This window comes from Macrosteles quadrilineatus, unplaced genomic scaffold (genome assembly GCF_028750875.1).
Source record: "Macrosteles quadrilineatus isolate MER2022 unplaced genomic scaffold, UCM_ALF_1.0 Scaffold_3__2_contigs__length_128488019, whole genome shotgun sequence".
Taxonomy (NCBI): Eukaryota; Metazoa; Arthropoda; class Insecta; order Hemiptera; family Cicadellidae; genus Macrosteles; species Macrosteles quadrilineatus.
Window position 1 is genome coordinate 5,265,266 of NW_026542596.1, and position 27,120 is coordinate 5,292,385.

The 27,120-nt window shown below is 35.9% G+C and overlaps 1 protein-coding gene across 2 annotated transcripts in view; it reads right to left on the reverse strand.

Moving 5' to 3' along the window:
* Window positions 1-27,120, reverse strand: part of LOC128990960 (cadherin-23-like) — a 164,377-nt gene that overhangs the window by 13,044 nt on the left and 124,213 nt on the right. For both annotated transcript variants that reach the window (XR_008490576.1, XM_054413637.1), the window contains exons 11-28: window positions 26,481-26,619; window positions 25,915-26,042; window positions 24,675-24,802; window positions 23,971-24,096; window positions 22,671-22,819; window positions 21,578-21,909; window positions 14,221-14,535; window positions 9,578-9,851; window positions 9,143-9,307; window positions 8,513-8,755; window positions 7,799-7,887; window positions 6,408-6,565; window positions 5,853-6,037; window positions 4,569-4,657; window positions 3,925-4,059; window positions 3,119-3,307; window positions 2,212-2,344; window positions 884-1,044 (exon numbers count right to left, since the gene is read on the reverse strand). Coding sequence is in view for 1 of the 2 variants with exons in the window: in XM_054413637.1 (XP_054269612.1) it covers window positions 884-1,044; window positions 2,212-2,344; window positions 3,119-3,307; window positions 3,925-4,059; window positions 4,569-4,657; window positions 5,853-6,037; window positions 6,408-6,565; window positions 7,799-7,887; window positions 8,513-8,755; window positions 9,143-9,307; window positions 9,578-9,851; window positions 14,221-14,535; window positions 21,578-21,909; window positions 22,671-22,819; window positions 23,971-24,096; window positions 24,675-24,802; window positions 25,915-26,042; window positions 26,481-26,619 (3,138 nt within the window). In the remaining variant the exon portion in view is untranslated. The remainder of the gene's footprint in view (window positions 1-883; window positions 1,045-2,211; window positions 2,345-3,118; window positions 3,308-3,924; window positions 4,060-4,568; window positions 4,658-5,852; window positions 6,038-6,407; window positions 6,566-7,798; window positions 7,888-8,512; window positions 8,756-9,142; window positions 9,308-9,577; window positions 9,852-14,220; window positions 14,536-21,577; window positions 21,910-22,670; window positions 22,820-23,970; window positions 24,097-24,674; window positions 24,803-25,914; window positions 26,043-26,480; window positions 26,620-27,120) is intronic.

Sequence of the window (27,120 nt, forward strand, 5' to 3'; positions counted from 1 at the left end):
TTATTTGTTCAATTATTGTTGTCAAATGTTATTGCTTGTTATACTTTTCTGAATTGTTGTCAAATGTTATTGCTTGGTATACTGTTCTGAATTGTTTCTCATTTTGCAGCTGTTATTTTTCTTCAAATTGTATCAATCTAAATCTCCTATGTATTGGCGTCAGCCGTTTGTCAATAAATAAATAAATAAATTGGAGAGGGGAGCGGGATGTGCATTTTGTTCTGCTAAAAAGCCAGATAACAGCAAGCTTTTGGCATTTAAGAGCTCTGTTTGGTAATTGCTTAGTTCAGTTATTCACTAACATAAGTTAGGTACACCATTAATGAAATTTTTTATGTCAACATAGTATTTAAATCCTGCTGCAGACTTTAATAATTAAACTTTAAAAATGAAACTATACCTTCTTTTCGACCCTTAAAGAGTAACATAATTGTGAAACTTCCATTTACAACTATGCATGCTAGTATAACTCAACAAAAACAGCTGAAAACTATACTTTGTATGAGTTGTAACCTCTGAGTCAGGTTTAGAACTACGAGGGATTGAATTCTGTCAGCTCAGGTCTATTTTGCAACTCATGAGGTGTTTACCAGTCTGTAGCATAGCTTGGTGGGAGAGGCCCACATACAATAAACTGTGGACAGCTCAGTGGATGTTGATGGTGTGAGTGAATAGGAAATACTATGTCAGTTGCAACCCAATTTTACTACTTCTTGCGTATCCTTGTGTAACCAGAAAAACTTGTTAAAAACCATTTGGATTATTACATTCATAGGATGAGGAAAAACATCATCCAAATAGGCATAATCAAATAAACTGATACATCCATGAATTCAAAGGGTTGATATTTCTTTGAAGAAACAACAGCATGGACACTACTCACAGTGATTTCATGAGAGAGAGGTTCAATGTTGAAGTAGCCGTGGTCGTTGCCAGCCACTATGAAGTAGCAAACCGGAGTGCGAGGGTCGTCTAGTTCGTCTACTTCATCTCTGTCAACTGTCTCCGCCAACAGACGACGCTCCCTGCCTGGTGCTGTGTGTTCTGTCGATGAAACAATTTAAATTTATAAAAATATAGCAGAAGTAGTCTATGAACTTGTAGTGAAACTAAAATAGAAACAATTGTAATTTCGTAATAGTGTAAAAAGGATCAGTTATTGTTGGGTATCAAAAAAGCCATGATCATATATATATACTATGGCAAATGTTTCAAACAAGCAATTTTCATCTTCCTTGAGCTGTTTTTAAGTATATGTATGTTAAATGAAATTAAGGGCTTACGTAATTGAAATTTTGTAAGTTATATTTTAACCTCGAGACTACAGGAGAGCAACCAAGGGCTGTTTTATCCCCATAAAGTGTTCTGTTAGTCTAATGAAGAAAGTATGGTTGCATATTTAAAAATTAGTCCTTATCTCAAATTGTCATAAGTTTAAACTAGGGATGGTCAAGTCTCGAAATTTCGGGAAATTTTTGGGAAATTTTAAATCTCGTTACACGAGACGAGATTTCTTTTTGGCCGAGATTTTTATCGAGACGAGAATAAAAAATAAAAAAAAATAAAAATTAAAAACGCCTGCAGAAAGTCAATGCAATACCCGCAATACAGGACGCTCCTGTACCGAAAAGGAAACGCAACTACAACACGCTGTTGTAGTTGCGTTTCCTTTTCGAAGGCGTTCTTATTTAATTAATTATTTTAATGTAAATATTACTTTAATTATTTTAATAATATTACTTTAATAACATTTGAGAAGTTTTGTTAAGTGTAAGCAGTGTGAGGAATGTTTTATTACTATAAAGTCAAAACAAGTAACTATTTTATAAAAATTAATATTGCTTTTATTTTATGATTTATTTTATTTTAGGATAAGTTGAACTCTATCCTAACTGATATCACCATGTTTCCTAATCGTAGGCATTTTTAATAAGTTAGGCGTGATTAATAAAACAATGTTATGCTGATGTTATTTAATAAAAGATTGTAAATATTCTTGCCTATAATCATTATTTTTGTATTCAAACAGTCATCTAACAATGTTACAAAATCAGGTAAAAATTTTGAACGTGCATTTCCCTTTGTGTATGAGAAGAGAAATCTCGTCTCGATCTCGTCTCGAAATTTTATGAGAAATAAAAAATCTCGTCTCGTCTCGTCTCGAACTAAAAATCCAATCTCGTCCATCCCTAGTTTAAACCGATAAAGTACCTGTGAAGTTGACGGGGAAGTCTTCTACCAGAAACTGGGGCTGGTAATCATTCACATTCTTGACGTAGATTGTCAAATCTAGGTCTGAAGACAGAGGAGTTGGAGTGCCATGGTCATAAGCTTCAACTCGGATCTGCAAATCATCATTTAGAAAATTATTCTTAATTTAAAATTTAATTGCCCGAGTTCATATAAAAATAGTTCATGACTATATTACCATATTGGATCCAATAATGAACAAGGAATTTGTGGATGACTAACCAAAGAAAAGGTATTTCCAGTACCGAACAAAAATATTTAAAATAATCATAACACAAAACTTTCTAAATCACTTCTACGAGTGGGTTTCATTAATATTTATAATTTTCCCTTATAAAACTTATATATTAGATGGGGTGTTTCCTCAAGAATATTACTGAATTTTTTTATAAATTATGACTGGTATTAGGCCTACTATGAATAATAATACAGGGTGGTAATAAAGTCCGAAGACAGTTAAATATTTAAAAAAATAATGTAGATAGAGCTACAATACTTGGTACAAAGTTACAAGGCATAACACTCTATTTTAACACATATTCAGTGATCCAATAACTCTTCAGGGGGCGGCCCACAAGGAGTCGGAAGAAAATCTTAAATGGGAGCATAGGTCAATATGCACATAAAATGAAAGGTCTTTTTTAGTAGAATACAATGCCGCAAACCGCACTTCAAAAGGTTGATCCTGCGCAAAGTGGCAGATATTCAAAGATTATCAAAATTAGCCAATTATTTCTTTAAATTAAAACACTATTTTAAATCATTAGTCTCAGAAAGTGGCTGATTCAGGGTGATGCGTTGTAGTATTTCAACTGTGCCCTTTTAAACTTGTTTAGCTCAATTCTCTTTTATTTCAACCTCTCCTTACCTGGTACAGTTTCTGAGTTTCTCGGTCGAGAGGTTGCTTCAGAGTTATGAGTCCGGTGTCCTGATCTACTCTGAACGTCGCCCAGTCTCCTGTCAGGTCTTGCCGCAGCCTGTAGCGCACTGCTGCATTGGGCCCAACGTCTGCATCCACCGCCTTCACTGTGATTACAGTACTTCCCACTGTTGCGTTCTGCAGAAACAGAGGAAATATTTGGCAAAGCACTCTTGATGCAATAGTATTCGTTTTCCAATGAACTCTCTTGTAAGGATACGGACCTTAATTAAATTTCCATTAGATTTCAACTATTGAATATGCGTCAGCTCCAGCTGTTGTATTTGTTTTCATCTACAACTGTTTGTTAACCTTTAAATTTGTATGATTTCCATGTTTAAATTTTTATAAAGTTATTAGTTTGAATTCTGCCACTCAGCAGATTCATTAAAATTAGCAGTGGGATTGAGTTTTGTCTCTATGATCAATGGTGGATGTGTAACTGTTTTTACAATAAACAATTATGAAATATTGATTAAGGAACCACACACTCATCTCTTCTGTATCTTCAATCTGTTTTGAAGCACAGGTAAAACAAGTACTTTCTAAAGCTCAATTATCAAGGACGGACAGTTCAGTCTTTTTTCAACCCAGCATCAAAGTTTCTGACTTTACGTAGGATAGTAATACCAGCCCAGCTAATGTTTGATTACAGGATTATTTTATGCATTTGGGCTCAAAAACATATTTTACATTCTATTTGGTAAATGATTTTTGTAAGATAAGCTTGTAAAGGATATGATCAACTAACAAACCTCTGGAATTCGAATAGTTATATTCTGAGGAGGATAGATGAACTGTGGTGAGTTATCGTTGAAATCAGTCACACAAATGTTCAAATTGCCAACAACTGAGTTTGGAGGTGTGCCAAGGTCTTGCAGATTTATGGCCTAGAATGTGAAATAATTAGTGAGTAGGCATAAACATAACGATAATAACTATCGTAGACAATTTACCAACCATATTACAGTGTTCTCACAATGTTCAAGCTCAATATGAATAGCTTTAATCTGAATCATTCACTCATAAAGACAAATTATTGATCAAGCATCAAGTAATTGTACCCTAAAGCACGTTTCATACAAAGTATAAAATTAAAATTAATCTACGAATATACTGTACATGAAAAACAAATTTTCATAAGTTTGTAATTACTATAACACTGAATGTATTTTAGTAATGATAATTTTTTGTCCAAACAAAGTCACATGGAGTAGGTGAACTGCCCACTTGACTACCCCAATGATTCTAACTAAGATTAACATGTAACTGTTACTAATAACACTAGGTTTCCAGACCCCCACATATATCTAAAGCTACGTTGGTTTGATGAGTAAAATAATATAAGGTACAATTATCTATTTGTTTATGCTAATGATTGAAATTTACATGTACATACCAGGGTATAATTTCCATATTTTGCTTTCAATGAGCTGGGTGAATAAAGTCTTGCTGACCAGTGGTCAAGTGGTTCAATTTCAAACAAACCTGCAAAACACATAAGCCGCATAATATGAAGAAACAGCCAACTAAACTAAACTAACTGTTGCCCAATGAAATAGGGAGGTAAAACCACTATCTATACAGAATACAAAATTTTAACCATAATGTTAGAGTAACTAAAATTACTTTTCTTCATACTGTCCGGAAAACAGCTGTTTTTGGTTCTCTAAGTCGTCCGCAAAATCATTGTTTTTGGATGACTTCAAATGAGGAAAAAACACGGTATTTTTTTTTTCAAACCTCAACTATTCATGTCACATTATAATAAAATTTTGTTTACTATTTGAAACACACACTATGAAAACGCTGCCTATTACACAATATTTCAAGTTATGTTTGTAAAAACAGAAATGTAAACTCAGAAAAATGTAAAATTGATGAAGACTGTTGCATACCATAAAGAGCCCACTTTCACTCCTATTGATGAAAACTACTATTTAATTACTCTGTTTACAAAAATACCTTATATCCGTACAGCACTGAGCTTAAACTAAAATTGTTTTCTATTCTATCAAAACGAAAACACCAGCTTTACCAACGGGCTTCGCCCGGTTTGACTTCGTAAGTATTAATACACCTATTCCTATTTATTTCCATATTTTTGGAAAAAAATTTGAAAAAAGTCTATAACTAGATGAATTATGTACTTAAAATACAATTACCTTATTTGCAAAATACCACAACAATTTCGTATTTGACAGTTTTCAATGTGTATCACAGCTTTTTGTTGCTACTTTGTTCAAATAAAATATTATCATAAATTCAAAAAAAGTTAATAGTGTGGCACCCTGCTGGTAAACCTTGTAACTTTATAATGCTATTAATCATAGAACCAACTTATTTAATTGAAACAGTTGTTAAGATTCATTAATCTATACAGGCCTATTTAATGATGTAAGGCAATTTTTTGCGTCAAAATTGTGGGTCTCTGGGAAGTCGTAGAATGACAGGAGAGGGCTCAAATGAAAGGTATTAGTTTGTACAGAAATGTTATGGCAAGCAAATAGAAAAGGCATCTTTTCATATGCTACAAATATAGAGAGGAATTTTGTTTTTGAGTAAAGAACCCTAAGCACATCATCCAGATTAACATGAAAAATATTATAAGATAGTAATCTGTAGATGCCACTCTACTTTTTAACCCGTTTTTAATATTTTGTTATTCCTACAATTACTTTACCTTCTTCATTGCCAGCCAAAATTGAGAAGGAGACCCAGCCGTTTGGAGTGTTTGGATCATCGTCATCAGAAGCTTTGAGAGAGAAGATAGTTTCTCCTGGCTCATGAAACTCAGTGACAACCACACAAGACTCTGGGAGGGATGTGAACATTGGTGGCTCATCATTCACATCCAAAATAGTCACTCTGAAACATGCAACATGTTCTATATCAATCTAGTGGCTTGGAGAGTAATGCAAAGGAAGTATACAGGTTTTACATTGTGAAAATAATAGGGTGTCTTCGTTGTTTTAGGGTGACCTTTTGCGACCAATCAATTCTGGTCACAAAACTGCTTTATAAAATAAATCCCACTGGCTTAGTGAAGTTGCATAGGCTGAAATTCTGGAACCTAGGAGGCTGAAGTGGGTTTTTATGTTGTTTCACAGTTTAGGAAAACCATTTGGTGGTATATTTGATCAGACAATACAGGTGAATAACAGAGAATGAATATTGCTTGAAAGCTTGTAACACAGTAATTTTCTAGTTTTTAGAGAAAGTGATCCCTGAAACTTACCCAATCTGTTTGAAAGCGTTTCTACTCTCCCCACTAGAGTAGCCAAACTGATAGTTGTCCCACGCTTCTACAATCAGAATGTACGAGGCTTGTTCCTCCCTGTCCAGACGATCAGACACATTCAACACCCCTGTCTCTGGGTTGATTTGAAATTTTCCCTAAAAAAATAATAAAATAAAGATTTATGCCTACAGTAAGAGTTCAAATTTTTAAAAACTACTGTAGTACCTAAATTCAATTAAGATTAAACTCTAAAGAAATATATTTGAACATTGTTAAAAGTAAATACCTCTGCCGCAGCAAACCTGCAGACTAAGCGAATTTCAACTTGTCTGATTACAGTTTTACTAAAATATTTCCATAAATATATAAGAAACATATTTACTCCCAATTTAAATAACATTAGATTAAACGAGTGCTTAGGTTTGCTGCTACGGGGAAGGTAAAAAGTTTTTTTTTTACCATACGTCCCTAGAATAGGATAAAATAAATAAGTTTGTCACATTTTATCAACATATATCTATAAACAAGTAAACTACAACAGTTTTCATTTTCTCCATAAGAATAACATGGGAATTTTAAATTACACTATTTTAATTTTCTCCGTAACCGTTAGGCATATAACAGCGCTTTAGTATAGCTCTTTTTTTCTCCGTAAACCCCCCCCCCCCCATAAACCCTCGTTCCCATGGTCCGATCATGCTGGTTCGCGAACTCATTTGAATAAATGTAGGTTTGCACGTTTATACCAAATTACATCAAAATCGGATCATTTTTGCTTGAGTTATCGTACTAAAGGACACACATATACATATGGGTGTTTTTGGCCTCTGGGGACCTCTACACGAAAAATTTAATCGGTCCCGGGTGCAGGTCTTACCATGAGACCTACGGTAATAGCTTATGAGTATTCAAATTTTTAAAGGGAATTAACAAATTTAGCCAGCTGTGTCAACTAAAATAGTTAGTTCTATAATATGCAAAAGCATTAAAAATTTTTAAGATTTACCAACAGGGTGCAGCACTATTATTTTTTTCATCAACACAAAACTGTGATATGCGAGAACTGTCAAAGTAGGATTTTTATTACAGTTATGTTTATGTCTTTAATTTCACGAATAAATTGTGATATTTCGCGTATTTTTAATAATCTATCTTTCTCTATTGTGTAGGTGAAGTGGTAGAACATTATGGCTATGGTAGATGTGTAATACTATAGTATACCGTAAATTTGAGGAAGCAAATTGTCTCAACCGTGTCTTGTCACATTGCAAACGCAAACGGCATTTATACTTATTTTCCAACCTCGTACGAAGGACGGGTACTCTGCTAGTATTACATAATTGGCTTACACTATAGTGCACACTTAATTGCACACTTATGTTAATTACCAGTGAAGAGATCCGGTCAAGTAAATAAGTAATTTTTCCATAATCCCCTGAATCAGCATCATGAGCTTCAATCACTGTCACTTCAGCCCCTGAAAAAATAATACAAATCGGTAAAAAAAAAAGAAGCGAATACTTTATACAAAGCAGTTGTTTAGGAAGTTGATTTGGGGATTGTGGCAATGTCCCTACATTGTCACAATCTCCAGATCAACTTAGTGGGAATTTAGTGGAAGGTAGCCATGTTTTACTTGCAGTTGGCATATTTCCCCAGTAAATAACTAAAAGGCAAATTAAATTATCCTCAACACAATTTTACACGGGATCAGGTTTTAGGTTTTTAAGGTCTTTGGACATTTCATCTGAAGCTTCTGCAAGGCTGTTTTTAAAGAGGATTGCATGAGTAAAAGGTAAGTACCTGGGGACCAATCCATGGCTCGGTACAGATTATTTCCATTTTACCCCTATATCCGAGTAATCTTCAGTGTAATCTTTGCTCAATAGTCTCATGAAAACGAACATGCTCATGAAATGAAAACAACTGATGTTTTCCCCTTTGTACTGTATTTTGTAATTTTCTATAGTATACTGTGGATAGCTTGTTATAATAATCTTACAATATGTCCCATCATAACAATTAAAGCTAAAACATTTTGGAGTCCATTACGAATTTGAGATTTTTAAAATATTAAGTGTTGATTTAAGTTTGCTAATCACCTATTGGAGTATCTTCTCTCAGTGTGATGTTGCTGATGTTTCCGATAAAGTATGGATTATTGTCGTTCTCGTCAATGACTTGTACGAACACGTCAACGTAGGAGGACCGTGGTGGTATGCCTGAGTCTGTAGCTCGCACGGACATGTTCAGCCATGGAGTCTGCTCGTGGTCAATACGATTGGCAACAACGATTTCTCCAGTCTGCTGATCCAGATGTACTAACTCTGTCATCTTGGGAGCACCTGAAACATGGAAAATATATGTAAGTAGCCAGAATTATAGATTAAATGCACTTTTATAGATTTATTGTCCCTAAGGATCAAACGATCCAAATTTAAAAGTATGTTTATGGTTAGCATATGTAGAGTTCATTTTTAAGTCTACAGTTTTTTATAGTTACAGTATTTTGATAACAACTATTAATATGATCCAAATAGAACATTCTGTAAACTTTTGCTTGTCCTTTTGATACCCATTGTGAGTAAAGAGCATACAATGTACATAGGAGGTATTTATTCAAGAATTGACAGCTAAAATATTGTTAACATAACACTATTTTCTCTATATTCATTATTTGAATATTTTCAAATTATTTATCCTCATGGTGTATCTATAGTCAATGATGATACCTTCCAGACTGTAAGTGATGGTTCTGTTCTTGTCTGCATCGTCCGCTACAACGTTGATGATGGGAACACCAAGTTGACTGTTCTCTGTTATGAAACGTCGGTAGAAAGGCTTCCTGAACATTGGGTTGTTGTCGTTTTCATCTTCTATCACGATTGTCAGTACACCTGTTGGTACAGAGACATTCTAAATACTCTTTTCTTTTCATCGACCCAGTTGTAAATTATGACTTTAAATTATGACAACAGTTGTAATTTAATGTCAAATGTTAAATTAGTGACAACCCAAGTTATAGTTTTGACAATCAGATTTGAAAATCAAGCAATGAAGCTCTGAAACAAGTCATATGTTAACAATAAACAATCATCATGCAAAGTAAATTATTTGTGAAAAACATTGACTGTGACTTACAAAAGCAAAGATTGATGGATAAATACCTGACGTGATCTGTTTCCCATTCATTGATGCTGTGTCTTCAACTCTTATTGCCAACCTTATCACCTCCACCCGCTCTCGATCCAGGAGTTTGACAACTCGTAACAATCCGTCGACCGGGTTCAATTCAAAAGCAGACAAGAAGTCAAACTCGGATGGTTTTATGATTGTTCCTTCTTCACTTCTGGCTTCACAATCCTCTCTGTCTATTGAAAATCTTAGAGACGACTTTTCATCTGGATCAGTCGCTATCACCCGATGAACAAACTGTCCTACCTAGAAGTAGAAGAGGAATAATGATAGTGATTTAACATAGAGAAATTTGAAACCAAGAAACTTTTTTTGCTGTTTACAATTCCAAAGTAAATTGGTGTATCAATCGACCCAGAGTTAGACCAAGAAGAAATTTTCCAAATAATTTTAAAATTTTTTAATATTTTTTAAATTGAAAATCAAATGTGCTAATTGTAATTTTTTTCCTTCCGTACAAAAAACACGAAAACCATAATTAGTTGGATGTTGAATGTTTAGTTGGATAATTAGTATAAGCTTTGCATAAAAGATCACAAACTTTACCGATTGTATTTTTTTTGTAGACACTCTTTTGTTACAACACACACACTCTTTTCTCTTTTTACACTCTTTACTCATTTTTGACGGGCAAGGTACGGTGATTTTCATGTAGTGGTTTTAAATAGTGCAAGATAGTGCATGTTAACTCACAGGTAAATAAATCATAAATCATAAATCTTTATTGGTCATTAAATAACATATGTTACAATAGACCTCGTTAACAAAAAAAGGGCCATAGATTCTAGATAGTATAACATGGTCTATAACATGGAATCTTCACTAAACTTAAATATAACAAAGACAACAAGAAAATAAAGCTAAAATCATTTGAAAAACACAGAACTATATATATGAAACAAAAGTGAGGTACCTACTTAAACAAGTGTTTGAAAGACTAGGTAACAGTTGACTAGGGACTAAGTAAGAACTAGATAACAATTTTACCATTACAATTGTATTCTGCAAAAAATTCATCTAAACTGTAAAAAGGGTGGTCAGCAAGCCAAACCATCAACTTTTGTTTTAGCCGAGTACAAGGAATGTCAAGTATTTCACTTGCAAAACAATTTACTATTTTTACTGATATACTAGCAAAACTTTGCTGTACTGTTGTTAGTCTGGTGTAGGGCCTATCCAAAGCAGATCTTCCCCTTGTGTAATATGAGTGAAAATTATTTCTTGAGCTAAAGAAATGTGAATTTTGTTTTACAAAAATAACACACTCTAATATATACAAATTTACAGTTGTCAGGATACCTGTTGCTTTAAAAAGAGGTTTACAATGGTCCCTCAACCCTGAATTGGTCAACAGTCTTACAGCCTTTTTTTGAAGCTTTAAAATTATTAGAATGTGGGTGGAGTTACCCCACAGTAACAGACCATACTTTAACAGACTTTGAAAAAAAGCAAAATACGCAGATCTAACATACAAAGGAGGAACAAAATCTCTTAGACGTCTAATTAAAAATAAAACTCTTGACAATTTCTTACTTAAGTTATATAAATGGGTTGACCAGCTTAAATCACTATCCAAATCTATGCCTAATAAATTTACACTTGACGAAAAATTCTTTTCTTCCTCAGGTGTGCGACCTAACCTAAAAACAATAGTTTGAGTCTTTTCAGGATTCATAAAAAACCCATTGACACTGAACCAGTTCCTAGCTTCATTGAGGGAAAGTTTGGACAGCACCATGAGTTCACTAAAGGTACCTTGACTATTTAAGAAAGTGGAGTCATCCGCATAAATCACAGAAGTACAGGACATACATTTATCCAAATCATTAATCATTATAAGGAAAAGAACAGGGCCTAACACCGAGCCCTGGGGCACTCCGCAAAAAACCTCACTCTCATCTGACAATATACCCGCAACATCAACCTGCTGCCTGCGGTCTGATAAGTAAGACTTAAAAAGATTGAGTTCTGTGCCACGGATACCGTAGTACTCAAGTTTATTCAAAAGTAAACCATGGGGAACACAATCAAACGCTTTACTCAGGTCAACTAGAGTTGCCTGGGTAAGAGAGGCGTTTTCAAAAGAATTTAGCACATGCTGCACCAAGCGCCTTACCGCATCCGTGGCACATCTACCCGTTCGAAACCCAAATTGCCAATCCGATATTAGGCCATGGTATTCAAAAAATTTCATTAATTGTGATTTTATTATGGTTTCGAACACTTTGCCAATCACAGGAACTAACGAAATGGGCCGGTAACTACTAGGATTCTCCCTCGGACCCTTTTTATAAATTGGAACAACTTTTGAAAACTTCAGTTTTTCGGGGAAAAAGCCAGAGAGCAAGCAGCAGTTAATACTTGCAGTGAGTGGCAACAAGATATACACTATAATAAGCTTTAGAAGGTTAGAGGACATACCATATGCATCTGTGCAGAAAGAGGATTTCATATTATGCACAACACTATATACTTCCTCACAAGACACTGCACTGAACTTGAAGGATGATGGAGAAGCTGGTGTATTCTCAAGTAGTGAAGTGGATGCAGCAATCGAAGGTGTCACCAGTGCCGCTGTCTGCTCCACAGATGACACGAAGAAATCACTGAAGTCTTGTGGAGATATGTATCGTAGGGGGTTGGTGTTTGGCTTCTCCATATTACCACGGATGATGGACCAGGCAGCTTTGCATTTGTTGGTTGCAGATTCGATTTCTATTACATTGGCGTTGAGCTTGGCTGTTGCAAGAGATTTTTTATAAGTCCTTTTTAGGGTCACATAGGTTTCCCTATCAATCTGTGAGTCAGATGTTTTATAGGCATCAAAAGCTGTTAGGACTAAGTCACGCTGGACTTGAAGCTCTGCTGTAAACCAACGATTTTTTCGTCTAGGTTTTTTACTCTGATAATTTGGTAAGATTTTCTTGAGAGGGAAACAATCATTGATAGTTGATTGGAGCTGATCAAACAGGATGGTGAAAAGATTGTTGCTGATATGCCTGCCATCTGATACCAGACCTGGCCAGTCAATATTACCGACAGTAGAGATAAATTTTGCTTGGTTAACAGGACTATAATTCCTCTTTACTTGGTATTCCGTCGTAGGTTTTACAAGTTGTAGAATTTCCACCTTAAGGCAAACTGCTAAATGGTCTGACAAGGCAAAGTTTCCAACGCAGACAGCGAAGTCGCTCCTCTGAAAGTTAAGTGCAATGTTGTCAAGGCACCTCACACCCCTTGTTGGCTCAAAGTTGGAACAGAATAAGTTAAAAGAACGCAGAGTGTTTTGTAGAGCCCAGTCGTCTGCTTTTTTTGAACCGACATCAATATTTAGGTCTCCTGCTAAGATATACTTGTAGTTTTTAATATAATATAATATAATATAATATAAATATTATATTATATTATATATAATATATTATATTAAATATATATTATATTATATTATAATAAATATAAATTAATATAATATAATTTAAATATGGTGGAGTATTTTTTTTTTTATCTAATCAAGTCTTGAAAAACTACTACTTGTGGATCACCAATGCTTTTAAAGGTTGACTTATCGTAAGCTCTAAAATTTTTTATCTAGACCAAGCTCGAGATCGACTGTCCACCATATTAACCAATATGAGAGTCTCAGTAGCTGCATATTATCTTCCAAGGAGATTGTTACAGTTAAAACTACCACTGCATCAGTAAACACACGGAGTAGGTAGTTATTTTTTCACATACAAATTTAACAAACCAAAGTTTTTTAGGTGCTATGAGATTAAATACCCCCACCGCAGCAAACCTGCCGACTAAGCGAATTTCCATTTGTCTGAATTGATTTTCAATTAAATATATTTTAATAACATTAGGTTTGACGAGTACCTAGGTTTGCTGCTACAAGGAACCTAATAAAGTGTGTTTTTGAGTAAAATATTGATAGCTTAGTACAAAATAAATAAATTTGCCAAGTTTGATCAAAATATATCCATAAACAAGCAAATTACAACATTTGACAATATTCTCCATAAGAATAACATGGGAATTTTAAATTTACAATTTTTTTAATTTTCTCCGTTACTAATAATCGAACAAAAATACTTTTATATACTAAATTATTTGTTTTTTGAAGGTCTTTAAAAAGGTCTAAAAAGAAATTGGGAAATTTTGTGTTTTGAGGGTCAAAAGTGAGAAAAACCAATTTTTACCCCATAAAACCCCCCCTAAAGCCCCGTTCCCATGGTCCGATCATGCTGGTTCGCGAACTCATTCAAGTTTATCTCGCTTTACACCTTTAAACCAAATTTCATCAAAATCGGACCAAAATTACTCAAGTTATCGCGTTCACGGACGTATATATATATAAATCTATATATATATATATATATATAGTCACCAACACACCAACACTCTGCTTAGTGTTGTTTTTGGCTTACATATATAAAAATTTGAACGAATGGTGTTTTTGGCCTCTGGGGACATCAAAATGAAAAAATAAATTGGTCCCAGGTCTAGGTCTTACCGTGCCACCTACGGTAATAGCTACTTCCCTATAGGGAAATTCGCTAAAAGAGGATATAAATGTTAATGACTCTCCCCATATTTCACAGGTCTAATCATTCACCTTGGTGTTCTCCATGACTCGAACAGTGCCAGGATCAATCAACACAGGAGGTTTGTTGTTGACGTCTTGTATTTTGATTTCCACTTGTGTTGTCGCCGTCATTTGATGTTTCCCAATACCCCCATCAAGAGCCACCACCACCATGCTGTATTGCATTGTCCGCGGGTCAGTTCCATCTGGGTCCAGGCTTGCTCCGTTGGCAACGCTCAGTATTCCTGAGGTCGGGTCAATCACAAACTTGTCACCCGCACCAGACTGGATGCGATACACTACTTGATTGTTGGGTGATGATGCATCGTCATCTGACGCTTTCACCTGGAAAATATAGATGGTACACCTTCAGATATACTCCAGGGAGTTTTGGTTGTTACATTAAACATAATATGGCTTTTTGACAGCAAACATTTCTATCAGATGTTAAACCATAACTATAGCCACACCTACAAGGGAGCAAGACTTAAAGTGTTCACATTGTTCAGTAAACTTTAACCATTCATATTATTTAACACTCTATGTTTTATTTAATGTACATCTCTTTTCCTTGCAACTAACATGTGTTCTTAATCAAATTAAATTATTCTCTATTGCTAACACATGTTGTGTATCAAAAAGTATATAAAAACAGTGCTTGTTCTCCTATCCCAAAAGTGTGTTCATTTTTTTCTCATCTTATAATCTCCATTTAATTTCATTCTCTACAAAATATTCATTGGTCCTAATCGAGCCTGGATTTTGAATTTCAGTCTTTGGATTCAATTTTCAGAACACTTTCAAGCTATCGAAATATCTTTATTTTATCATTCAATCTCTTTATGTTTCTCCCCACTCTCATAGTGTCACAAACTCTATCTAATTCTTAGTAAAGTTTCACTCCATCTGTTTTGTCCAATATGGCTACCAGATCAATTTCACTCTCAAACTTCAACAAATCAACCCTTCTCATACAAAATTCTTTTGAAAAGATTCTCAAATCTGTACAAGAGCTTGAAACACTTTCCCCCTCAATCTTGTCAGTGATACAAATCAGAACTTTAAACAACTTCTCGAACCAGTTAGAAAAGAAACATGAAGCCTATGAAAATTACCTGGAAAGAGCCTTGGAACATATATCAGAAGAATTAGATTTGGATGCAGTAAGTGACACTGAAGACAAACTGCGACTGCTATTCGTCGAAGCCAAGTCTCGGATTGAAGCCCTTCTCCAACAGCAGCCGCAAGATGTTCCAGAAGAAAGTAAAGATTCAACAAGAATTAGTGACATCTCAGCTTCATCATCTGCTCACGTAAGACTCCCAAAACTAGACCTCATCACGTTTGATGGTTCTCCTCTACAGTGGGTAAGTTTCATCAACTTATTTGACACTAGCATCCATCTGAATGAAAGCATTTCAAACGTCACTAAATTTCAATATCTTCTCAGCGTGCTCAAAAATGAACCACTAAATCTCGTAAAAGCTTTCAGTATCACTTCAGCCAATTACTCAATTGCCTATCAGCTCCTCAGAGACAGATACCACAACACCCGAAGGTTAACTACACTTCACCTAAACAAACTGATCGACCTACCGGACATTTCCTCTACCTCAAACAAATGTCTCAGAACGTTCCTCAACTTGTTTTATGAACACACAGAAGCACTTAAAGCTCTTGACTGTGACATTACTTCTAACTCTAACCCTCTGTTGTCCACCATACTCTTACGAAAACTAGACAATGACCTTCTAAAACAACTAGAGGCTTTTAGAATTAATATAAAATGCGAAACACATTCTCTACCAGAAGTAGTCGAAATAGTCAAGTTTCTTAATCAAGAGTGTAACCAAATGGAAGACGCTGTGTTACATACCAAGTTTGCTCAAAGTACGAACAACCACGATTCAAATTTTAAACCCAAATCTTTCACATCCAAGCCCTCTTTCATTCAAGCTCAGAAAGTTACAATGGTCTCTACTCCAACTCCATCAAATCAAGACAACTCAAAAAATCCTTTCTCATTTCCCTGCTTTGTCTGCTCATCAACTGGCCACAAGGTTTATGCTTGTCCTAGCTTTCTCTCTCTTTCTTCAAATGAACGTTTTAAAACCGTAAAGGACAACAACAGATGTGTCTCTTGCCTCGGAAAACATGATGTTAAAACATGTAAGTCTAAAGCATCTTGCTTCAAATGCCACAAACGTCATCACACCTTACTTCATTTTGAACATGACAAGACATCTCAAGGTTCTACATCATCACAACCATCAACCACTCATGTTTCGAATGAAAAACCTACCGTATCTCTTTGCTCACAGGAAGCCAGTCCTGCTAATCAAATCCCTAAAACTGTAATTTTAGGCACAACACTGGTTAAAGTTACTGCTCAAAATAACGTTTCTCATGTGTTCAGAGCATTGATTGATAGTGGCAGCATGTGTGATTTTATTAGTGAAAAAGCTGCTCAACTACTGAATGCACCTCGTTTCAAATCCAACTTACAAGTAGTTGGTCTTTCTCAATCTCCAACTCTCACAAAGGGTATTGTGAACCTCACTGTTAACACACTGGCAGGAAAATTAGTTGCATCCAACCATGAAGTGCACATACTTGATAAAATATCTGTCAATCTCCCTAGATCTCAAATATCACAAAGAGTTCTATTGAAAGTAAAACCTTACCCCCTTGCTGATCCCAGCTTCCACTTATCAGGGCCCATTGACATGCTGATCGGAGCTTCTCTCTTCCCTCTTCTTTTAACGAATGAAAACTATTCTCTCGGCCCTAACATGCCTAACATGATGGGAACTCACTTTGGCTTTGTTGTTATGGGGAATGCACCTTGTTCAACCGATTCCCAGCCTGCCAACACTCCATCCATCTCTCTGCTCTCAACGGTTGACAACGAATTGCATAACTCTCTACAGAAATTTTGGAAATTAGAGGAATTATCTGTACCCTCAAAGATATCGGTTGAAGAGCAACAGTGTGAAGATCTGTTTAAAGCTACCCACTCTAGGGACGAAAATGGCCGTTACTTAGTTCAGCTACCATTTAAAGAAAATCATCCACCTTTAGGATCTTCCAAACTCATCGCAGAACGACGTTTTCACTCACTTGAACGACGTTTTACACTCTCTCCTGATTTGTATAAATCTTACTCTGACAATATAAATGAACACATCTCTCAAGGTCATATGGTAAAACTACCTCATCTAGATATCAACTCTCCTCACTATTTCTTGCCACACCATGCAGTTGAGAAACCATCCAGTACCTCAACTAAACTCCGAATCGTTTATGATGCAAGCTGCAAAACCAGCTCTGGAATTTCCCTCAATGATTCTCTCATGACCGGCCCTAAATTACAGACCAACATTTGTGATATATTGCTACATTTCAGAATACACAATATCGTTTTCACTTGCGATATTCGCCAAATGTATCTTCAAATCTTAATCAAACCTTCCGATCAACTGTTCCAACTCGTCTTGTGGCGTGACAATCCCTCTGAAGATATATCCACATACAAACTCACTCGAGTGACTTTTGGAGTAAATAGCTCACCCTACTTAGCGATTCGTACCCTCCACCAGTTAGCTGAAGACGAAGGTAAAGACTTCCCTGAAGCAGCAAATGTCTTGCGCACTCAGACTTACGTAGACGACATTGTAACTGGAGCAGACACGGTAGATGAAGCAAAGAACCTTCAAAATCAACTCATTCAACTACTCAACCGTGGACACTTTGAACTTCGAAAATGGACTTCAAATTCTCCCGAGCTTCTTCAGTCTCTTCCAGACACTCATAAAGACTCTCCAGTCTTTCTTGAAAATACACCTGATCCCCATTTCTCAATTCTTGGCCTACACTGGTCTCCAGACTCGGACAATTTTTCATTTCATCTCAACCTACCGCCAAAAACACTAACTAAACGTCACGTTCTCAGTCTAGTCGCTAAAATATACGATCCTTGTGGATTTCTTAGCCCATGTACTATGACAGCGAAATGTTTTATTCAACTTCTCTGGACGACCGGTCTACAATGGGATGAACCTCTCACTCCAGAACTTAGTGCAATTTGGAGTAACTTTATCTCAGCGATACCAGCACTTGCAGACATTCAGATCCCTAGAGCATTGAAAATCTCTCCAAATTCTAGTGTTGAACTTCACGGCTTCTCAGACGCCTCTGAACGTGGGTTTTCAGCTGTTGTCTATGTACGATGTTCCCAACCCAACGGAGAAGTGACTACACGTATGGTTTTATCTAAAACTAGAGTCGCCCCTCTCAAGAAGGTGACTCTTCCACGATTAGAACTCTGCGCTGCCCACTTATTAGCTCAACTCGTAAACTTCTGTTGTTTTTCATTCAAACCCTTAATTTCACTCAACCAATGTTATTTGTGGTGTGATTCTTCAGTAACCTTGACATGGCTTCAAACTCCATCTTACAGGCTGAAAACATTCGTGGCTAACAGAGTCGCCCAAACACAAGAACTTGTCCCCTATCACTGTTGGCGTTACATCCCTAGCAAGGAAAACCCTGCTGATTGTGCTTCAAGAGGTATTCTAGCCACTGAGCTTGTGTCTCACCCCCTTTGGTGGTCAGGGCCTTCTTGGCTTTCTCTTCCCCCTTCAAACTGGCCTGATGTAACTTTTTCACCTACAGATATCTCAACATTAGATGAAGTAAAACACACTCCTCTAACTGTACTTGTGTCAACTACCACTGAATCTACGCTGACCAATCTTCTCATTAAATATTCTTCATGGGAACGACTTCTTAGGATTTTTGCTTACGTCCTTCGTTTCATACACAACTGTAAAGGTTCTGAAAAACGCCAAGGTTTCATCTCAACACAGGAACTGAAAGACACAAAATATCACATTTTTAAACTTGTACAAAAAGAAGTATTCACAGAAGAAATCAACTGCCTCAAACGGAAATCATTTTGCTCCACTCGTTTACAACGTCTTTCACCTTTCATTGACTCATTTGGATTATTGCGTGTTGGAGGACGTCTTTCTCAGACATCACTTCCTGAAGATGCTCGACATCCCATTATTCTGCCAAAAAAGCATCATGTGGTAAATCTCCTCATTGACCACTACCATATCTACAATCTTCATTCAGGCCCTCAGCTTACTCAAGCATTACTTTACAAACATGTTTGGATACTGTCTGCCCGTTGTGCCATACGCTCTCGTATCCATAAATGTGTCAGATGTTTCAAAGTCAAACCTAGAAATGTGTGTCCTCTCATGGCTGATCTCCCTCAGTCTCGTGTAACTCCTGCTCGACCTTTCCTCCACACCGGCATAGATTATGCAGGGCCTTTTACTGTTAAAATCTTCAACCTCAAGGCAGTGAGACACATAAAGTCATACTTTTGTACTTTCATCTGCCTCGTCACGAAAGCTGTACATTTGGAAGTAGTAACAGACCTAACGACTGAATCTTTCATTGCTGCAATGACTCGATTTGTATCTCGCAGAGGACATTCTTCCGACATTTACTCGGATTGTGGGTCCAACTTCATTGGTGCTGACTCTACCCTACGCAAGATTGTTGAAAAATCTCTTTATTGTCAAGACTCCAAACGGAAGATTCAACGATTCTCTTCACTTAAAGGCATCAATTTTCATTTTAATCCACCAGCCGCTCCGCATCAAGGAGGATTGTGGGAATCGTCTGTAAAGAATGTGAAACATCATCTCCGTCGAGTAATGGGAAACTCAGTCTTAACACTCATTGAATTCATCACATTGTTGATCCAAATCGAAGCAATGCTCAATTCCCGACCACTGACACCTCTTTCAAATGATCCTTCGGATCTCGCAGCACTGACTCCCGGACACTTCCTGATTGGTGCACCCCTCACAGCAGTACCTGAACCTAATCTCCTGACAGTTCCTGAAAACCGTCTCAAGCAATGGCAGCTAGTTCAAGCATTTCATCAACGCATATGGCATAGATGGCACCTAGAATACTTAAACAACTTGCAACAACGTACCAAGTGGACTCGGAAATCAAAAAATCTTGAAGTGGGTGACCTTGTTCTGGTACATATGGACTCACCACCTCTCTCGTGGCCTCTCGCTCGAATTACAGCAGTTTATCCAGGGGCTGATGGGGTTGTGCGAGTGATAGACTTAAAAACATCAAGTGGCAACCTCAGAAGATCTGCCCACAAAGTGTTTCCCCTGCCAACTGTGGATTCGTGAACTGTTTTTGTTGAATCCACTGGGGATTCAAGGCCCCCGGTATGTTCAGTAAACTTTAACCATTCATATTATTTAACACTCTATGTTTTATTTAATGTACATCTCTTTTCCTTGCAACTAACATGTGTTCTTAATCAAATTAAATTATTCTCTATTGCTAACACATGTTGTGTATCAAAAAGTAAATAAAAACAGTGCTTGTTCTCCTATCCCAAAAGTGTGTTCATTTTTTTCTCATCTTATAATCTCCATTTAATTTCATTCTCTACAAAACATTCACACATGTCTAACAGAATAACTGTAAAGAATGAATGCCATTTGATCACGATTGTAACTAAAACACATATAATGACAGATATTTCACAAAAAAAAATTTCTCGGAGTGATCATTGACCAAAAACTAAATTGGAAGGAACATATTGATTATTTGTTAAAAAAATTAAGATCATTCTTTTTTGCTTTTTCAGTTCTTTCTCAGTGTGCATCAAAAAATGTATCAGAATAGTTTATTTTTCCCATGTAGAATCGATTTTGTGGTATGGCATTACCTTATGGGGAAATTCAAAAAATAGTAAAAAGATATTTTCAATGCAAACAAGATTCATTAGAAATATGGCAAATGCTAAATTTAGGGCTTCCTGTAAAAAACATTTCAAAAATCAGTCCATATTATCTTTCCCCAGCCTGTTCATTTATGAAAGCCTTAATTATGTCCATGAAAATAAAAAAGATTTTGAAAAGTTCTTAATAAAAAACAAATACAACACTAGAAACAAGAATCTTTACAGTTACCCAATCCATCGGACAACAACATTTGAAAAATGTCCTTTTTATACAGGCCTGAAGCTGTACAACCATTTGCCGAATAAATTTCAACAATTGGCATTAAATGTTTTTAAAGTTAAAATTAAAGAAATTCTACTGGATAAGGTTTATCATTCCATCTCAGACTTTTTAGCAGACACCTCCTTGGGTTAGTCATTGTACATTTGTATTGTTATTGTAATTTTCTATGTTTGATGTAAAATGTTTTTTCCATTGTATTTTATTATTAAGATTTATGTAATTGACAAGACACCAGTTACTGCTATAAGCACCCAATGTAACGTTATTTGTGTCAATAAATTGATTTGATTTGAAAACAATGTAAAAATCACCTGCAAAACAGTGCTGCCCCCTTTCAAATCTTCAGGTACCGTCTGTTCATACAATTCGTGCTCAAAGTAAGGTTCGTTATCGTTGATATCCTGAACATAGACCAGTAGAGGCACTTCTGAGAACAGAGAAGGTGTGCCGAGATCCTTGGCTCTGATTGTGAGATGAACACTTCTCACACTGACATCTGCTGGGCCGCCTTGCGTACGAGCGAGTTTCTCAAAGTCTATGTGGGACGATGGCCGGACGAGCCCCAGTGTTGGATCTACCGTGAAGTTAGACACAGAAGCATCCCACTCTACAATACTGTAGTGCACCTGACTGTTCAGAGTACCTGGGGATGATAAAAGGTTTGGAATTTTTTGTTTGGATTGCTAAATCAAGTATCAGACTTACTCAACACAATAATAATTTATCATTTCAAATAACTAAATGAAAAAAAAAATATCAAAGATAAATAATTAATAAAATAATCAAAGATATAGTTCCTCAACACGAGAAAATGAGGAACTTAACTATTCATTCTCAATTTATGTCAATTTATTTAACTATGTCTTGTATTCTATGTAATGTATATGTATAATTGTCAATTGTTATTTTGTTGTATTGTTGAATGAATAAAGTTATTTTGAATTGAAAAATTGAATTGAATAACAATGAACGATATTGGTTATTATTTTAAACACATTACTGTTGTTCAAGGTTTATTAGAATGCCCACCTTTGATACTACCAAGCTGATAAATTTCATTTTCCTAGCCTAAGAGACCTATGTCTTTTCTTGATTGGTGAACCTACACACAGATAACTGTGGTAATGGCATTGTCACATCCCTTCAGCCACTGGTTATTGGTGTGATTTGATCCTGTGTCTCCATGAGCAGAAGTCCAATGCTTCTAACCAGCCTTACCTCGTACCATGATAATGTCCAATGGTGAAATAATCATAACTGAGAACCAAATTGCTTACAATGAGACAGAAACCTTTAATCAGTTTAAAAGACTGTTATATCTACAATATTTAATGCGAAACCATAACATGAAAAAGCTAAAGCATTCTATGAAAGTTAATTTCATCAAGATAGTCATATACATACCATTGAGATCCAAATCCCTTGCTTCTACAATAAGAGGTGAATCAAAATCAGATTGGTTTTCTTGGAGTCTGGCTTCATATTTGCTGTGTACAAACTGTGGAGCATTATCGTTTACATCTTCGATGTTTAGGATCAGCTGCACCGAGTTCCTGCAATTAATAAATTTACACATAAATAATTAAACATAATATTCATAAATTTATATAAGCTTAAGTCAATAAACAAGCACTTTTTTTAATGAGGATTCATAATAAAAAAATAATAGTGCAATAATAGTTTAGAGCTTTCTCTAGAAGTCCTATGAATCATCTTACTTAAAATGTCTAAAAAAAACGCGTATGCCATAAAAAGTGGAGAAAATATTTTTTTGTGAATCTTACTAATATTATAAATGTGAAAGTTTGTGTGTTTGTTTGTTTGTTTGTTTGGGTGTTTGAAGTTCAATCACGCATTAACTACTGGACGGATTTGGCTGAAATTTGGCATGATGATAGCTCACATTCCCGATTAACATATAGGCATATTCTTATCTCAAAAATCCTTTCGGGCTCTGCCCCAGTGGCTCTGTAGTTCCCATGTTAGTTCCATGTTAGCCTTATGAGTTTTCATATTTAAAGGGAATTAAAGTATTTTGTCAGCTGTTTCAACTAAAAAAGTTGGTTCTATGATATACAAAAGTATTAAAAAGTTATAAGATTTACCAACAGAGTGCAGCACTATTATTTTTTTCTTTGCATTTATGAAAACAGCTAATTTGAACTAAGCAGGAACAAAAAGCTGTGATACGCAATGAGAACTGTCAAAGTAGGATTGTTTACAGTTGTTTATGTTTTTAATTTCATGAACAATTTGTGATATTTTGCAAATTTTTAATAAATAATTTTTCTTTATTGTTTAGGTGAAGTGGTAGAACATTATGGCTATGGTAGATGTGTAATACTATAGTATACCGTTGATTTAAAGAAGCAAATTTTATCAAACTGTGTCCGCCCCATTGAAAATGCAAAGCTTGAGTATAACTGCAATAAGCATTTTATACTTATATGCCAACCCCGTACGAAGGACGGGTACTCTGCTAGTTTCCCATATAGGGAATAATCTATTACTATAGGTTACATGGTAAGACCTGGATCCAGGATGGATTTATTTTTCCACTTTGAGGTCCCAGAGACCAAAAATACCATTCGTTCAAATAGGTAGCCTGCATGCCAACTGACTCTAAAACAAATGTACTATTTTATTTTATTAAAAATCAGCTTCCAAAGTTCTAAAGCATCAAAGAGCTTCAACAACAACTGACCTGTTCCCCAGACCTCGACTGTCTCTGGCCTCTATGGTGAGGAAGTGCCTTGACACCAACTCTCGATCAAAAGCTGGACTCTCCTCCTTTATTGAGATCACCCCAGTGATGGGATCCAGTGATAATCTGCAACATAAATGTTGTGCAATTATTTACAAGACTATCCAGAGCTTTAATTATTTGTTGTGCGATAATAGCATGTTCTCAAACTATGGGTCACTCAAACTGCCTTTCCTGGAGAATTGGTTGGTCTGCATGTCACAAGTGAGGCAATGCTTCAACGGCATACTTGTGTTGTTTTTACTTTGGCTTTCAAAACCTTATTACTTTGATTTGTGTTTTAAATATTTTAAAAATCTTTTTCCTACGCTAGTGGCATTTCACAAAAGTTCAACGTGAGATTAATGTTTTTGTGGGTATACCAGTCCCTTCCGCACCGAAGTCCGAGACGCTAACCACTAGGCCAGCAACACAACCAATATAGCCTTCACATTATTATCTAGTAAAATTCTGGGTGTTCCACTGTCAGCTGTACCATTTGGCTTGGATGTTCATGTAGACTTCTTATGTTACTGTTGTAAATTCTGAAACTTGTGTTCCATCTTCATGTTAAAATGACCTGTTGTCAAGTAAATGTTTTTTCTTTATTTTAGCATAAATTTTACAGCTGTTATTGTTAAGTTTGTCTTTAGCCGATCACTCACAGATCAGCAATGCTGCCTCCGAGGTTGGTGTAGCGGATGCCTCTCGTCCCCAGGTCTCCAGAGTCCCTGTCATGGGCTTGTACCTTCACCACCACTGTGCCAATTCTAGAGTTCTCTGCCAGCCTGGCCTGTAGATCACAACAAATCACGGTTATCGTGAATAAAATGTTTGTGTTGGTTATCTTCCTGAGCAATATAGCTTTAAAAATTACAAGAGTCAAGATATGATGAATATTACGCTGCATTTAATTTGTGAAAATTACAACTTCTGTGAAATAAGTGCTGTGAAATGAATGATCAGGTTTTGATGATCCTTGAACATTCATGAGAATCATTCAAACATTTAAAAAATGTTGCACCTACAAAAGCAATTAAGCAGTTAACAGTTTTGTTTTAATTTTAAACACTGCTGTGTTAATTACTGGGACTAATTGCATAGTGTTATTCTTTGAAATTAATTAACACGTTTGCTGCGGCCCATCAAATAGCAGGCGTAGCCCCAGTGCGGCGCAGCTCACAACATACCCGATTGCCGGGTGATTGGCTTTCATATTTTGGTATGACGAATATCAAATAACGTATGGTAATGTATTGTTTCATGACAAGAGTCGACGTAGTTTGCTAAACACCCACAGTAGATGCCATTATTTAACAATAAAACACACTAATATAGCACAAAGTTACAGTTAACAAACGTAATGAGTGAGTCAAAATCCACCAGGTATAGTTTCGGAACGAGTAACGATAATTACAAACGGATTGCACCACAAAACTACCACTGTCATACACGAAGCACGGACAAAAATACTCTGACCTACACCGGAGTGCGGCTGCACTCAAACCGAATAAGTTTGGCGGGTTCACACTACCGCCCGGGCGGTACGCCGCAGCGTGGCGGAGTGCGGACCTACCGCCCGGGCGGTAACACGCACGCAATGTGTTAAGAAGAAGTTAAAATAAGGAAGAAAAGCCATGTTATATTCCAATAAAAAAACTAAGTGATTGACTCTATCATATTAGATGACACTATATCTATATTATGTTATTAATAAAATCTAAAACACTGCTAACATAGAAGAGGGACAAAAAATCTGCAAAAGAGTAGGGTAAATTATATTAAAAAGGTAATTCTTAATATTATTCCTCAGGCTTATTAAATAAATCCCACTAATAATTTGTTACTCTCTAAATATGTATGGTTAGTTTTAAATGGTTTAAACTTGCGGATTATATTGCTTACCTCATACACTGGTTTGGTGAATTCTGGAAAATTGTCATTCATGTCTCGTATGAACACAGTGACAGGTACACGGTTAGACTTCGGCCTCCTCTCAACAGTTTCCTTAGCCACTAGGGTGAAGTTTATCACTGAAAAAATAAATGCATTACGCCTACAATTCATTGGCACTTAAATATTTGTCATTATAAACATGTTTTAGCTTTCTGCAAACAATAATAGTTTAGAACCAATATATTTATTTAGTATAGCTATACAATCCAATTTATATAATAAAAAAAAGGATAATTTAAATATCATTCAAATGAAACAAGTTTAGAAAACTAATTGAGTACATTTCATAAAACTAAAGTTCAGTATATAGTAACTTTATTAATTTGTAATTGCTTCAATTTCTGTAATGAAGTACTATAATAAAAAATTCAGAATGAAAAGAGTTTTTATTTTACTGCAGTTTAGTTGAATAGTTACAGTAGTTACTAATAAATAACAAAAAAAATAGTTACAAAACAAATGAAGTATCACCAGTTTACATTTTAATTTTTTTACTTTAGAAATAACTTTTTTACCAGATGATTTTTCAAAGTCGATTCTAGACGAATCTTTGACTCTTATTAGAAATGAAGCTTCGTTGATTCCTTGCCGGGGAGTTACTTCAAACACCCCATCATCATCTTCAATGAACATGTCAAACGTACCATTGTTACCCTGGAAAACAAAACGGAACAAAAACTTCATGAGCAGTTTTGTAAAGCTTTAAATTTTAAGAATCATTCTAAATAAATAGGCCTATACATTATCATATAGTTTCATTAATCAACCTTCGCACCAGTTTTCAGACGACTCATTTTTTTGGCACCTGACCCTTTATTGGGATGGATGAAATGACCCTTCTAACCAATGGACACTGCTCAATCATGCCCAGCTCATTGCCACAGCTAAAAAGTGTGGGAGCGCTTTCCGTTCTTGCAGCGTCCTTCCCGATGTAGCCTTGTCTCTGGTAGATTGCCTTCCTCTACGCTGCCAAGAGTTTGACAGGGATAACTCCAGCAATCACTAAAACGGCCAGTTTGGACACCGTGAGGTACGCGGAAGCTACCCTGAGTGCCACCTGACTCTGCACTCTTACCTAGCCTCAACCTTGATGCTTCCTTGTTGAGCGCGTCTGCCCAAACCTCAGAGCCGTAGAGAAGAACGGACTGGACTGCA